At 39.0% G+C, this 14,649-nt stretch overlaps 2 protein-coding genes across 3 annotated transcripts; both read right to left on the bottom strand.

Moving 5' to 3' along the window:
- Positions 1 to 462: 462 nt before the first annotated feature.
- On the bottom strand, positions 463 to 6,759 carry st6galnac6 (ST6 (alpha-N-acetyl-neuraminyl-2,3-beta-galactosyl-1,3)-N-acetylgalactosaminide alpha-2,6-sialyltransferase 6). Of its 2 annotated transcripts, none has more exons than XM_010755555.3 (6): positions 6,651 to 6,759; positions 6,153 to 6,231; positions 5,191 to 5,385; positions 3,397 to 3,809; positions 3,192 to 3,299; positions 463 to 2,685 (listed from the first exon to the last, which is right to left on the bottom strand). In XM_010755555.3, the coding sequence occupies exons 2-6, from the start codon at positions 6,174 to 6,176 to the stop codon at positions 2,499 to 2,501; spliced, it is 927 nt and encodes a 308-aa protein (XP_010753857.1). In that variant the 5' UTR covers positions 6,177 to 6,231; positions 6,651 to 6,759; the 3' UTR covers positions 463 to 2,498. The 2 variants fall into 2 exon arrangements, with proteins under 2 accessions (XP_010753857.1, XP_010753858.1); XM_010755556.3 differs by lacking the exon at positions 6,651 to 6,759 and adding an exon at positions 6,504 to 6,642.
- Positions 6,760 to 9,167: 2,408 nt separating this feature from the next.
- LOC104924497 (alpha-N-acetylgalactosaminide alpha-2,6-sialyltransferase 3) lies at positions 9,168 to 13,928 on the bottom strand. Its single transcript, XM_010737862.3, has 5 exons — positions 13,585 to 13,928; positions 13,346 to 13,495; positions 11,819 to 12,228; positions 10,785 to 10,892; positions 9,168 to 10,699 (listed from the first exon to the last, which is right to left on the bottom strand). Exons 1-5 carry the CDS (start codon positions 13,594 to 13,596, stop codon positions 10,507 to 10,509), a joined length of 873 nt encoding a protein of 290 aa, XP_010736164.2. The 5' UTR covers positions 13,597 to 13,928; the 3' UTR covers positions 9,168 to 10,506.
- Positions 13,929 to 14,649: the final 721 nt, after the last annotated feature.

Raw genomic sequence — 14,649 nt, 5'->3', positions numbered from 1 at the left:
AGTTGTTGAGACCAGCACAACATGGACAAACCAATGGCACCGAGTTACGTTTTCATCGATAAACTTCAGGTTTCTGAGCGAGCGGGTCGAACGCATGCCTGCACTTAAGAGGAAGTGAACCATCCTGCTTTATTTTAGTAACATGAAAACCGGCGGATTTTTGTAGTACAAACTCTCGGAGACCTTCTCAAGTCTCAGATTGTGTCGTGGATGCAGTCGCTTTCCAGTTGCCACGCATGCTGCATGCATCTAATGCGTTTAATTTTCTCGATCAAGACAAAGAAGCCAGGCACGGGGTTCATTTTACTGCCGGGTTAACACCGGTTCTGCTCGGTTGACACTCGGTTTCCAGATTATTTTGGTACACCTAGCAAAACTCAGCGCAGTCTGATACAACAGTGCAATAAATCCGACCTTTAATGAAGGTTGTAATGCTTTCAGGTCATTCTGAATGCTGTTTTTTATTCAAGGGTGTTTCTAATAATCAGTCTACCCTCAGTTATATAAACTCTGTGTTTGCGTCATCTCCTGCTCGACTCTTTTTTTATTTTACAACATATTGTATATATATTTAAACAGTTTATATTTTTTAATACTTGACTTTTTATCTTATATTTTTAACGTTGGTGCTCCTGGTATGTGTAAACCCACTTGGCAATTAACATTATTTAAAATTTTATTTCTGATTTCTCTGTTACATTTCTTTTTTGCTGTTTCAGCTGCCACCGTCTGTGTTGTGGATATTCTTTATGGTTCTCAGTTCTCAGTTCTTCTAAGAAGGACCAGTGTGTAGGACTGAGTGACATCTAGAGGTGTAGTCACCTCACCCTCTCCTTCCCAGCATGAAGGAGGAACTACAGTGGCCACGAAAAGCTTTTAAAGTAACAAAAACATAGCCATTATTCACAAATAAAAACATAGTTATGCATTTTATATTCCATTTCTGCCGTACTCTGTAAATATTATATCTATATCACACACTGGACCTTTTTAAATTGTGCGTCATATAAAATTGAGTAACTATTTTTCAGGTTAATATCTCCATAAATTTAGCAGGCAATTTAATCTTGTTAAAGTAGCATAACAGTTAATTTATTCATGTATTTTCTTCCTATCATTACTGAGTGATGTGTTTTTTAAAGAAATGGACAACGCTGATCCAAACTAATCGAGCGCACTGCGTCCGCATTGATCTCCTGAAGATGAATATTCTTACAAAATACATCTACAGATAAATAATTTGCAAAAAGGCAACTTAGTTTAAGAAATCGCATCCTTCTCTTGCTTCTACCAACAAAAAAAATACAGTTTTAAATTTATTCGTGCAGTCCTTGGAGAGGAACCTACTGACACATAACACGATGCATTATGTGGACCGTTTGAACTGAAGCTGCATGCGCTGCCACTGAGGTAAAAAGGTTTCAGTTCATGAGGCGACATCATGTCAAAGTTTATGTTCACAGCTATGATGGAGTGTGAAGTGTCTTCAAATTAGGTGTTAATTAACATGATTGAGGTGACAACATAACTTTTGTGTAATGTCACACATCTGTGCGTGTCGAGAATACATTTGGTGCCGCGTAATTTCTGCAATGTGTCCAAATAGTGAGGTAATTATTTATCACTGTTTATTAATTAACACTGTCAAACTGAAGGTACGCACGTGTTTCACACTTATATCGATCTCTATAAACATCTGACACCTGTTAAGAAGAGCTGAGTCCGAGGCTCAGAACTTTTTAAAAGTTGCATCAAGTAAAGTAAGCTGGCATTGAATCTTTGTCAGATCGTTAGTCGTGTTTACATATTAATCAGGTATTTCCTGATTTAATGAAAGGTTTTGCCAATTTTAGACTTATTTAGTTGTTGTTTGGACGGTGTTTGGCTTATCCTTTTTTTAAATCAAAATGCATGATACTGAAAAGAAATTGGCTCAGGAACTACTTTTGTAAAACTGGAAACAGTATCTAGCCAGTGTACGCTGTATCTATAGTCTGAATTAGTGATCTAGTGAGTTACTGTTGAGTATAATCTCTATACAATGGCGAGCTAATAGAATATAGTGTTTTATAGGCCACTTTGTTGTATCTAATGAGAAAGCTTGCTGATATAATCCTGAAACATAAGCGGATTTTCAATACATAATAACAAAAATATTATAAACATGTAAAAATTCATTTTCTGTTCTATTTACAAAAAAACAGATGGCAGGCAGAGTATTTGAGAAACCTCTCAAAACTGAGATTCTGCACTCTTTTGCAACAGCGAACATTCCCAGACATCTCCTCGGGTAATTTGGTCCATTTATAGTTAGTTTTTTTTCCAAGAACTTGTTTTTTTTTTCATCCTCGTGGCAATTTCGGAAAATAGCTGTCATTCATGATGTGAATACTTGAAGGCTCATTCGAAAGGGCGGGGAGTTCAATCCAGTTCATCAGCGCTTTTTTTTTTTTTTCCATTCAGGCCTCTGTGAGATCTCTCTGTTCACGGAAGTCTTGTCACCATTTGGGGTGAATGAAGGTGATGTTGTACTGTTTTGCCCAGCGTGCAAACACGTGTTTCTCCGTAATAAAGCGGTGGTGGTTCCCTCTTCGGCCGCCCTCGTTCTGTATGTACGTTACACATTCATCGGACCCCCTGGGCTTGTAGTAGTGGTAGGGCATCTTTCTGGATCCATTTTTCTTTCTAGAAAAACAAAGGTGTTAATGTTATTATCTTGTCTACTGATGGGTTTTTAAAGTCCGTGTAAAGTAAGAAGAGTTTGTCAGACCAAAGAGGAAAGTGTGCTTAACCACCCAGCCAAATTTGAATGATTAAAAATATCGACAAGTTTATGAAATTAGGTGTGAAAATCAGGTAAAAAATGAGCAGTATTCTCCAGGACTGTGGGGGCGTGTCCTCTGAATGTGTTGAGGTCAGGCAGCCATGAAGCAACGTGTCAGATGAGTTCAGAAAATGACATGATATTTGGGTATTCTCAGGGTGGCCTCAGCGTGTCATCGAGTCACCCTTTAAGGACCGCCCACAAAATCCTGGACTGAAAACTGTTTTAACCTCTAACTCCACATTTCAGTAATGTCGTTCAAAGTCTTTTCACATGTTTTCAGCAACTATTTTCTAACATGTTTAATGTATTTGAAAGAAATCTAAGAATTGCCCTTACACGGACTTTAAAGATTTGTTAAACTTACCCGCAGTGGTTGGGTGGAACCATCCCGTATACCTTGATGTTGTCACATATCTCAATGGCTATCACCATGGTGAACCAGCCTGTGCTCAACCACGAGTGAGACTTTTGTCTGAGCAGAAACAAACAACAAAACAAATGGAAAATGTCAGAAAGAAAAATGAATTAATGACATTTCCCCAATATGGTAAAGCTGCTCAGATGCTCACCTATCTCGTCCCGTCTCTCTATGAAACAGATTGTCAAAACGGCGCATCTTGCTGGCTGTGATACTGAAGCAAGACAAATTGGTGTAGGTCATGCTGACTCTCTGGATCAATCTGTACAAGGTTCCTTTGGCTTCCTTCCCAATCTTGCTTGGAGGTCCCCAGAAGATGATCACCGGGTTGCTGTCCGGCCGGTGTAAGAACTCATTAGGCTTCCGAACCACCCTGAACACACTGGAGTGGGCCACGACCCTCAGAGAGGTCTGGTTCCCTACATCAGTCTCGTAACCCATCGTGGGAGCGTCATTCATACGAATCACGCACTCCGTACGGTCGATCTCTTCTCCTGCTCCAGTGCCCAGGACGTGGCTGGAGCTCGTCACCAGTGCACAGTGATGGCAGCGAAGGGTCATATTCTAGAAGGGAAAGACAGCATTAATCTTTTACGTTCATCATTGATTGGGGACGGAAATCAATCATTATACAGCAAGTGCCTGAGGAACAAAATGAAGTACAAATATCCATCTTTCCCAGAGGATAAATCCAACTAGTGGTCCCCTGACTGTTGGGTGGATCGTCATGAAATCTGGTACAAACGTTGATGTTACTTTGGTTATGACGTAACTTTTCATCTACCACCAACATCAGGTTAAAATTTGAATTTGTTCAGTCCTTTGGTCAATGACCAACTAACTGAAAAGCTAATGAGATTCTTAGCAGCTTCAGCCATACAAGCCAGACTTTACTCACTGAAGTTTCTATTGTTGTACCCATTGTACCCTGTTGCTGTGGCAGGTTGATATGTAATAAGATATGTTGAATACATAAAAAACAACTTACAAAATAGTTTGTTTTTCTTGGTTAAAGTCTTATTTATGCAGGTGATATGTTCCCAAGAGTGCTTCCAAATTCAATGGACCTTGTACCACCAAACCACTTTTACCCTACATATTACAGTCACTCATTCACATGCACATTCACACACTGATGGCATTGGTAACCATGCAAACCAAAGGGGCCAACTGCTCATCAGAAGGGAGCTAATCACACTCACAACTTTCAGGAGCAATTTGCCCTGGAAAACTTCAACATGCAGGCTGGAAGAGCCGGGGATCGAACCACTGATCTTCTGGTTAGAGGACAATTAGTTAGTTATAGAGTAATTTGTTGAGTTTACCGGATTATTAGTGACTTTTCTGACTTGATTGTAGATTTATGAGTTATTTTCTGGTGCTTGATTCATCACGCAAACACGAGAGAGAGAGTACACGACTGCGACACTAACGTGAACATTGTCAGACCTGGCATTTAGCTCGAAGCCCCGCAGAGTTTGGCTGAATACACACTTGTTATGTAACGCTTACATAACTGCTCAAGTAGTTGAGATAACAGACGACAATAGTGGGTAGTGTTCAGGTGGCTGGTTTCAGCATCGGGTAGGTTTAAGGCTCACCATTAGAAACAAACAATTTATGCTTTCAGTTTGAGATCACGGAAAATGCGGTAAAGACAAGCAGATACCATGGAAACAGGAAGAGCAACAGGAAGAGGGTGATTCATTTGTCGACAAACCACATGAAACATTTAGTTCACTTCAATTTGTCGTCTTTTCGTACGTAGTGCTAAAATTCACAGCTCACAGCAAGCACACGCATCAACTCAACACAGCAATAATAAATGCATTTCACAGCTGCTGCACCCATCCACTAATATTTACATTAGCAAATCACATGACATGCAAAACCAGTATTAAAATCAGACACGCTCAAATCACTTCCACAGTCTCTATCTAAGTACCTTGTTCCCGTAAACCGGCACATAACCTTCTCTCCCGGCCCACTTCTTCAAATCTGTGGACCTGACCGCGTGATTTGTGGCCACGTGAAACGGAGCGTACACTTCGTCGATGACATTGTTGGAGCCGTACAGGATGAGGAGTGTCATGAGGACGAAGAGGGCCGCCAAGATCACCATCCTGTGGCTATGTTGTCCCTGCAGCGTGAACAAGAGCGGCGATTTACTCATGCACTGAAGCAATTATCGTCCACAACTTTATTTGTGAACAGCTCTCAGATATTTTGCATGCAAAACCTATGAGGAGCTTATAAAAAATATGATGCATTTGTAGATGAAACTATCAAACGACGTGGAAAATTAAGAGCTGAAACCAACAACTGCAACTGTTTTAGTAACTTATTAATGATTTAACTCAAAAATATCAAACATTTTGTGGCTTCAGCCTTTCAGATCTTGTGTTCTGGTGCATTTCCTTGTGCTAAATCATCCATTCGTCCATTAGCTAAGACCACTCAAGCCTGGAGCCAATCCCAGACAGACAACCGGCCGCCAATATAACGAACCTTACATGGAATTTTTTTTTTAATTTATGAGTCTTAAATTAAAAGTAAGCTTTGAAGCAATTTGAAGATGTCACTTGGGGCTACTTTCTGAAGTTTTACAAACCAAACAATGCAGAATATAATCAGCAGATTGATCAATAATAAATCAGTTGGTTGCATGCTTTGTGTTTAAATATTTAAACGCCTTGACAAACTACATAACCACATCACATAAACGTGCATTAATTGGTGCAATGTTTTGCTATTTAAAGCACATTTTACCTGATGATACCGAACATTTCCAACACAGGACTCGTGTTACCGGTACGTGATACTCTTAACACTCATAACACTTAATCAATAGTGATGGTGATGGTGATGATGAAGGTCAGGGGGTCTGAGTGCCACACCCTGTCTTACCTTCCCAGTGAGCTTGAGCCCCATGCTTTCTGATCAGGCTGTTTTCCAACACACTGGCCGTGACTGTCTGTCATCATACCTGTCAGGAAGAGATTAAAAATCCTTCAGAAATAAAACACTAATATCAAAAAAAAATAAAAATAAAAAATTAATATATTAGATTAATGTGTCAGCAGGTGATTTAAATGTCGATTTTTCAACAATACCAAATATTTAGAGTTATTTCTAATCTAGATAAATAGCGGAATATGTTCATTAGAGTGTCGCAGTGGAGCTTCACGTCATATTTACCTAAACACACACACACACACACACACAGGCAATAAAATATTGTTTTGATTAAATTGATACCATCCTACGTAGACATCGGCCTCTCCTCCTGCTGTTGACGTGCATTTCCATTGTCAATATATATATTTTTTACAAACAGCATCCGAGCTGCTGTGATCTAAGGTGCGGACTTGTCCCCCCACATGTCAAAGCGTTAATCCGGTTTACCGTCTCATGGTCTTCGCGGACCTGCTGTCTGATGCTGATGTCTCCCTCATCTCGCTTTGTCCCCCATCTTTCCTGCGCCACTCGCTGACGTCACCACCACGTCTCTCACTGCAGCACAGTGATGGTGCTGTGGGCTGTCCGACTCCATCACCCACCCCCCTTTAAAATTATTACTCTGTGTGTTTATGTGTGTGTGTGTGTGTGTGTGATATTTGAGCTTATTCAGCCCAGATTTAAGGTCAATTCATTCATTTATTAATTATAAAGTTAAGGGGTTTTCTGGGAGCAACTAATCTGAACTGGATAATTATAATATCTGAACATTCGATTTATAAGAAATATAAAAGCCCTCATACTTTTCCAAATTGTATCAAAGTACCTCTCGATTTGTAACATAATGGATGTATTTTATGGATTTTAAGGATGGGAAAGTCCAAAATAACATTGATAATAAAATAACAATGATGATAGAGACCTTAAATGATGCAAATTCAGGGGCTGTTAATGGGTGTCTGCACAGATGAGGGGGGGTTGAAGGGGAAAATATCTAAAATAACATTACAGACACCTGTTAATTTGTACTTTAAAAGATGCAGATGCAGGGATTCACTCCAAATCTGGGGTTAGTTAATAAGTTGTTAATTATGATTAGATGGATTATGATCATCCAGTTCCCCTTTAAAATTACTCTGTGTGTTTATGTGTGTGTGTGTGTGATATTTGAGATTATTCAGCCCAGATTTAAGGTCAATTAATGGATCAATTCATTAATTATAAAGTTTTCTTAAGGGGTTTTCTGGATTATCAGATGGATAATTATAATATCTGAACATTCTATTTAAGAGATATAAAAGCCCTCATAATCTTCCAAATTATATCAAAGTCAATTTGTACCATAATAGATGTATTTTATGTTTGTCTTTATGGTTTAAGGGGGAAAAATGTCCAATATAACATTACAGGCATTGATGATACAGACCTTAAATGATGCAAATTCAGGGGATTGGTCCAGAATCTGAGGTTGATTAATAAATAGATAGATTATTATTAATAAACTGATAGATTATTATATTTTAAGGTTCTTAAATGAGCCTTTTGTAAGGATTAAGAGACATTTAAAGGCCCGGAGAAATCATAGAACTACCAAAACAGGTACTCCTTGATTTGTGCTGATGCAGGGGTTCACACCAAATCTGGGGTTAGTTAAAAAGTTATTCATTATAATTAGATGGATTATGATATTTAAGAAAGTTTAATGGGATATTTGCATGAATTAAGGATGATTGAAGGGGTAAAAATGCCCTTAAAATCACAGGAACCCATGGTTTATAAAAGAGCCGTTTCAGTCAAGTTGCAAATTCATTTTTTTTTTGTTTTGTTTGTTTGTTTGTTTGTTTTTCATGGAGATTCAGGGGTAAAAATACTCCTCTCATTTACAAAATAATATTAGAGGTACTCCTCGGTTTGTACTGTAAAGACAAAGGGGAAAATTCATGGGTTCACTTCAACTCTGGGGTTCATTAATGATGGTGTCAGCCTGCCCTCCATCCAGGACTTGTACCGGTCCAGAGTCAGGAAAGGGGCAGTTAACATCTCTGTAGATCCAACACATCCTGGTCCCAAACTGTTTAAACTTCTCCCCTCTGGGAGGCGCTACAGAGCTCTGTACGCCAAAACAACCAGACACAAGATCATTTTTTTCTCTCAGGCTGTCTCTAACCAAATGTCAGTAACATCAGCAAGTAAATATCATCTACACTCATGCTGTCATACTGTGCACACTGTATATTTATATTTATTTAATCCTTGCACTATATCACCACTGCACCGACAAGAAATCTTCCTTGTCTATACACATAGATATTTATGTATATATATATATTTACCTTTTTACATGTACATAGCTTTTGTTTTTGTTCTTGCTTATGTCTATGTTTACCCGTCAAGTCCTCTGTTTGGTTTTTTAACTGTGCCTGTGTCTATACATGTTTAATGCCTGTACCAAGAAAGCAAAGCGGCGAATAAGTGATTCTGATTCTGAATTAATTGATGATAGATTATAAATGAAGGAGTTTTTAATGGTACAAATCCTGTTAACTGTATAATTGCTCGAAAACCTGAATCTTCACCTTGATTAAAAACATAAAGCCTCATTTAGGGTCAAAGCAGACGGTCAGATTTCCCCCTTTATGGCCCCAGAGTGAAAATAATCCATGAATCCTTTAAAACATAAAAAAAACTAACTTGCATAATTATTAACTGGTGAATTAATTGAATTTTTAAGGTCAAAATAATTGAGGGTATACATAAAAAGCATAAAAATGTGCAGTCCTGTACTAGTGTGTGAAACTGTCAGTCAAGCAGTTTGTACACGCCCACGCAGTCTAATCTAATGTATGAGTGGACGAAGGTCGCGCGGAGCCTTTAACTAACCTGACATGTGTAGATACAAATCAAGTGGAAGTGTAAAGAGGAAGTCAGTTTGTCTTCAGTCAGAGCTCACACACAAAGCAGACGGCGTTTGACAGCAGATTTATTCACGTCGACGTCCATCAGCAGCGACCGAGTGGTTCAAGTTTACATTCAAGTTTTTACTTTGTCCAGTTCACAACAACACATTTTTAATTCAAACAATCCATGTCTGAAACGTTGAGTAAAATACTTTTGACACAGTAGTTTGCTCAGTAGTGCAAATACTATTATAGTCTTTGGAATTAGTCACGAGAGAAGCAACAGAGAAGGCAGCGCTAGTTTTTCATCGTAAACAAGCAGAAAAATATATTTAAAAAAAGAAAAAAAGGGTAAACACTTGAAAAGCAGATGTCTAAAGACAAGTGGATATGTTATCGGTCCTATTTTATTTCCTCCGCTCGAACACAGATAAAAGATCAGCAGGCCTCTCATCGCTGCATTTAATACTGTGCTGCTGTCTCTATCACATATCCACACTGTCACTGATTGGGGCTTAAAATGGCACTCAGCACACATTAACATGAGCAATAGTAAAACATCTACTTGAAGCATTTAAAAACACTGGAACTGGTTGCAGTCGGGGGGCAAATAATCAGTATAAAGATTCAGTTTTACAACAAAAAAATAACAGCATGAAGAACAGATCGTGCATTTGATGTCTGAGCATGAACAGTTGAGCCTCGAAGCCGCAGTAAAAAAACAAAACAAAGACTTGGCCTGAAGGCTTGTCCACGGACGCTGGTTGACTCTTGAGGAGTGTCATGCTTTTGAGGCAAAATACTGACTGAATGACGGCGAGGAGAGCAGGAAAGGACAATACTGGAACTGAAATGATTTCTCGATTCATCGTTTTTTAAATCATTCTTGGGTTCCTGCTTCTTAAATGCTGATTTGGACCAACAAAACTACATCAACTTGATCTGTGCATGAACGAATTAATTGATTAATTGAGAAAATAAATGAGGAGTTGGTTACAGGCCTAAAGACACTTCTTGTTTCATAAAGTTAAAAAGGTGCATACTACAGCTGCAGGCCGGGCCGCAGCATAAAAGAAATCAGTCAAGGCACATATATATATAAAGACATTAAACACTGTAAGCTTTGGTATAAACTGGTTGTAGTGTTTTGTTCAGTGGCTTAATATTGTTTATCTGATATATGGCTACACATAAAGTATTCAGTAATACTGAGGTTGGTACAGCCAGCTAAAAGACTTTATATTCATGGTGGTGAGCCAGTATCAAACGTGGCTCTCTTCTTCTTGAAAAACTGTTGGTAAAAAAAAAAAGTCACAGCAGTAACAACACCACGTACTTGTAGTTTTTGTTCAGGCGACACTAAAATCTTCAGCAAAGAAGCCGGCGTACGTGAACATTTAATATCTTCATCCCCTCGGGCTCCAGGCTGGGTGTTTGAACTCCATCTTGTGCCTTGTCGCCCACCTGGCATAGATGGACTTCTCGGTGATGAAGCGATGACCGCCGCGCTGCGTGTGCTCGTGGACCCTGTACATCCTGCACTCGTCGACTCGGTTCTTCTCGTAGTAGTGGTAAGGGACGACGCTGTGATTGGCTCGACTGTCGGCGGGAGGGGAGAGGGTATAGGTAAGTGTTATACTTGATGATAAAACAGAACGTGTCGATCATCAAACTGTCGCCTCACCTGCAGTAGTTCTCGTCGATCATTCCATAAACGCGGATGCTGTCGCACATGTCCAGAGCCAGAATCATGGTGAAGAAGCCGGTACTGAGAAACGCCCCCGTCTTCATTCTGAGGGAGAGACGCCGGACATCTGTCCTTAGAAAACTACCAAAATAAGAGCCTAAAAGTGCACATTACTGTTTAGATTATGATACATTATACTCATTGTGAATTTGAGTTACTTCTACTTTATTCACGTATTCTTCTACTCCGCTACATCTGAGACAAAAACGTTGCAGTTTTGACTCCATTAACATGCGTTACTTTACAGATTCACGTTATCCAACTCATGAATGCTGATGTATTATTAAAGATTAAACTATCCTGCACTATAAAAAGTAGTTTTCAAGCTGCAGCATTAAAGTAATGTACACATTAATAATTACAATGCCATGATTTCATGTGTTTAATTCTGAACAGAGCACGTAATCAGTCCCTTCACAGCTGCGGCTCAGGTGGTAGAGCAGGACATCTAGTAATCAGAGGGTTGCTTTGGTCAATTACCGTATTGATCCCAGTCCAGTAGAAGTGCTCTTGGGTAAGAAACTGAACCTCAAAATGCTCCGGGGAAGTGCGTGAGCTTAGTTTAATCACGAGTGCTTTGGATAGGAAGCTCTACGTCACTCCTGATGAGCAGCTGGCATCATGCATGGTCAGTGTGTGTGAATAGAAATGAATAGAAATGGTTGGTAAACCAGAAAAATCTATTTACCTTTGGTACTTTAAGTATATTTTGATGTTAATACTTGAGTATCATTGACTATAATGTGTTAAGTTTGTGTTTAAGAGTGTGTTTTGTTTTATTTCCTGTACAGAGATGTATCTTATTTTGAAAGGAGCAGAACAGTAATTGGCATTAATGGACGAGGTAAACATTATGGCAACACTCATGGAGATAAATAATTAATAAGGTTGAGGTTGGAGAGTGTTATTAAATATTTATTAACGTTGTATTAGTGAGTGAGTTAATGTTTTGTTTCGTCTTCGTACTGCACCTGTTTTTTCCCGTTTCATTCTGAAAGACGCCGTCACAGTACTGAATCTTCTCTTTGGTCACAGCGTAGATTTTGACCTTCGGATACTTCTTGGCTATTTTCAGGAGAACGTTGAAGATCCGTCCCTTCCCGTCCTGCCTCATGTTCCTCTCGGGACCCCAGAACACGTACGTGGTGTCTGCTGATTGTCTGAAATAGTATTGTTCGTTTTTCACCAACAGGGGAACGCTGGTGTGAGACACAACCCGAAGAGTGGTGCGGCTCCCGACGTCTTTCTCATACCCCCGCGTCGGTGCGTTGTTCATTCGGATCACGCATCCGATCTTGTCTATCTCTTCGCCGACGCCGGCTCCGAGCATCTGGCCCGAGCTGGACACCAAGGCACACTGGGGGCAGTGCATGTCCAGGAACTGTTGAGAGAAAAACGACAGGATCAGATTGGTTTGGTTAAGTTTGCATACCACTTCACAACAATTATGTTAAAGGTCCAGAGGCGTGGGAGAGTATTCATTTTAATTGCTTCACCTCTAGGTGCCTCTAAATCCAACACACTGGACCTTTAACTATCTATCCGTTTGTTTTCCTGTGGGTTTCCTGTGTGCAGTAATAATTATCTAATTTATTCTTGATAAACTAACTAATCCAAGTGCTGTTTTGCATTCTCTATAAGTGTTTTCTATGGGCAACTGCAATGTAACGGCACAGTAGTTGTCTTAAGGCACCAGTATTTTTGTCTGATGGTGCCATACCTTTTGAAGAGGCCTTTTCCGCACATCCTTCATCCCTGCTGCTGTACAACACCTGCACCACCTGATCATGTCGTAGTCTCCTGTTCATGTCTCATTGCAATTCTTTTCTATTTTATTTTATTTATACCTTGCAGTTATTGTTTATATCATGGTCACTTACTTTTGTAATATTATTTATATCATGGTCATTGTCTTTGCAATATTTCTCACACTATGGTCACTTTACATTACAATACTCTTTTTATATATCATGCCACTTTTATCCTCAGTACTTGGTTGATTGTTTTTTGTGTTTATTGTGTAGGTTATAAATATTTCTGTCTGTTTATTGTGTTTATTGTGTAGGTTATAAATATTTCTGTCTGTTTATTGTGTTTATTGTGTAGGTTATAGATATTTCTGTCTGTTTTTTGTGTTTATTGTGTAGGTTAAAGATATTTCTGTCTGTTTATTGTGTTTTTCTAATTCTGTAGTGTCTGCTACACTTTCCTCTGCTGCTGTAACAAGTACATTTCCCCATGGTGGGATGAGTAAAGTATATATAATCTAATCTAATCTAATCTAACATTTTTATAGACCAAATGATCAATTAATTCATTTATTAAGAGAGGAAGATTAATTTATAATGACAATAACTGTTATTTTAGCTCCTCATATTAACAAGAATCTACCTACAGTTGTATCAGCACTGCAGGACCTCTAGTTATATATAAAATATAATTGGTTTATATGTAAAACTGTGAAGGCTCCAACAGTGGTAGGTGTGTTTTCCTCTCACCTGGTCCTTCCTGCCGGGGCTGATCCTCATGTAGCCCCTGAGCCCGGTGCTTCGCGCGGCGGGCAGCGGCGCACCGTCCCGCCTGATCACATGACCGAACCAGAACAACAGAGGCAGGCTGAGGCTGAGCGGCCACAGCCAGCAGAGAGTCTGCGTGCACCGGAAAAAACAGGAACAAAGCGTGAAGGATGCACATCCTGTAACATTTAACACGGTTACACTGGAAAAAACGTTCTTACCCGTGATTTCATATCAAGTCTTTGGGGGAGAGCCCTGCTCCAGAGAGCCAGGCGACGCTCATTTTCACCGGGCAGAGAAAAGCCTGCCAGCCGGGACCGAGCACCGATCAACAGGATTCATGTTTACCGATTTAAACAGCATGAGCGGCTCTCAAACCCGGGAGCCTGCTCCTCTCTGCTGTCACTTTACAGCCCCGCTAATACTCTGCTTTTATCTACAGATTATTTTAATTAACTGTTATTTAAGTTCCGGTTATCTGCCGTTATCTGCCCCGCCGTGTTGACACAGGAGCCGGACAAATCATTTCCAGGACCCGCCTCGTAAAGTCCCACATCCAGAAGAAGACTTCCGGTCTGACTTTTCTTTCACAATAAAAGCATCATCTAATACATAAAATACTGAAATTAACTCTAACTAAACAAGTTCACAAAGATATGATATGGGACACTTTTATTTCAGTTCCTGGAGAGTGATCAGACTGAAATTAATGATTAAAATTCAAAGGGCATACATTTGCTTTGTACTTATTATTTATTTATTTTTGTAAGTGTACATTTGTAATTTTATTTATTTTATGATATTATTTCACATGTGTCTACTTATTTGTACTATACTTTAATTATGTAAGAAGAAGACCAGGGGGAGGGGGGTTGTTCATTCAAGTTCTTAAAATGTATTCTTGTATGCACTGTCAGTGCACATGTCTTTGTTTTACAATTGATAAATACAAGTTATAAAAACATTTTTTTTTTGAAATCGAAGGGCACTTGTGGAAGCATGTCTCCTATAAATGATTAAACAGAACCACTATTGATTTTTGTTGTTGTTGTTGTATATTATTATTATTATTATTATTATTATTATTATTATTATTATTATTATTAGTAGTAGTAGTAGTATTTTTATTATTATTATATGCTGTTATTGACAATAACACCACCATTAAATCATCAGTACTATTACCATCTATCTATCTATCAATCTATTTGTCATGTAATGTAGCATAAAATGGAATTACTCAGGTAAAGTACAAGTACCTCAAATTGTTACTCAAGTACTCATAT

Source organism: Larimichthys crocea, chromosome IX (assembly GCF_000972845.2).
Source record: "Larimichthys crocea isolate SSNF chromosome IX, L_crocea_2.0, whole genome shotgun sequence".
Taxonomy (NCBI): Eukaryota; Metazoa; Chordata; class Actinopteri; family Sciaenidae; genus Larimichthys; species Larimichthys crocea.
Note: the sequence above shows the minus strand (reverse complement) of the source record. Positions and strands in the feature narration are given on the sequence as shown.

What these genes read in the sequence shown, in the direction of transcription:
- LOC104924497 (XM_010737862.3), bottom strand. An exon ending in AATGAAACGGGAAAAAACAG is followed by an intron (nt 10,893 to 11,818) that starts GTGCAGTACGAA and finishes TCTCTCCCTCAG; the next exon opens with AATGAAGACGGGGGCGTTTC. An exon ending in ATCGACGAGAACTACTGCAG is followed by an intron (nt 10,700 to 10,784) that starts GTGAGGCGACAG and finishes TCCCGCCGACAG; the next exon opens with TCGAGCCAATCACAGCGTCG.
- st6galnac6 (XM_010755555.3), bottom strand. Translation starts at nt 6,176, where the DNA reads ATGGGGCTCAAGCTCACTGGGAAG. An exon ending in GGCTCAAGCTCACTGGGAAG is followed by an intron (nt 5,386 to 6,152) that starts GTAAGACAGGGT and finishes TTCACGCTGCAG; the next exon opens with GGACAACATAGCCACAGGAT. An exon ending in GTTCCACCCAACCACTGCGG is followed by an intron (nt 2,686 to 3,191) that starts GTAAGTTTAACA and finishes TTGTTTTTCTAG; the next exon opens with AAAGAAAAATGGATCCAGAA.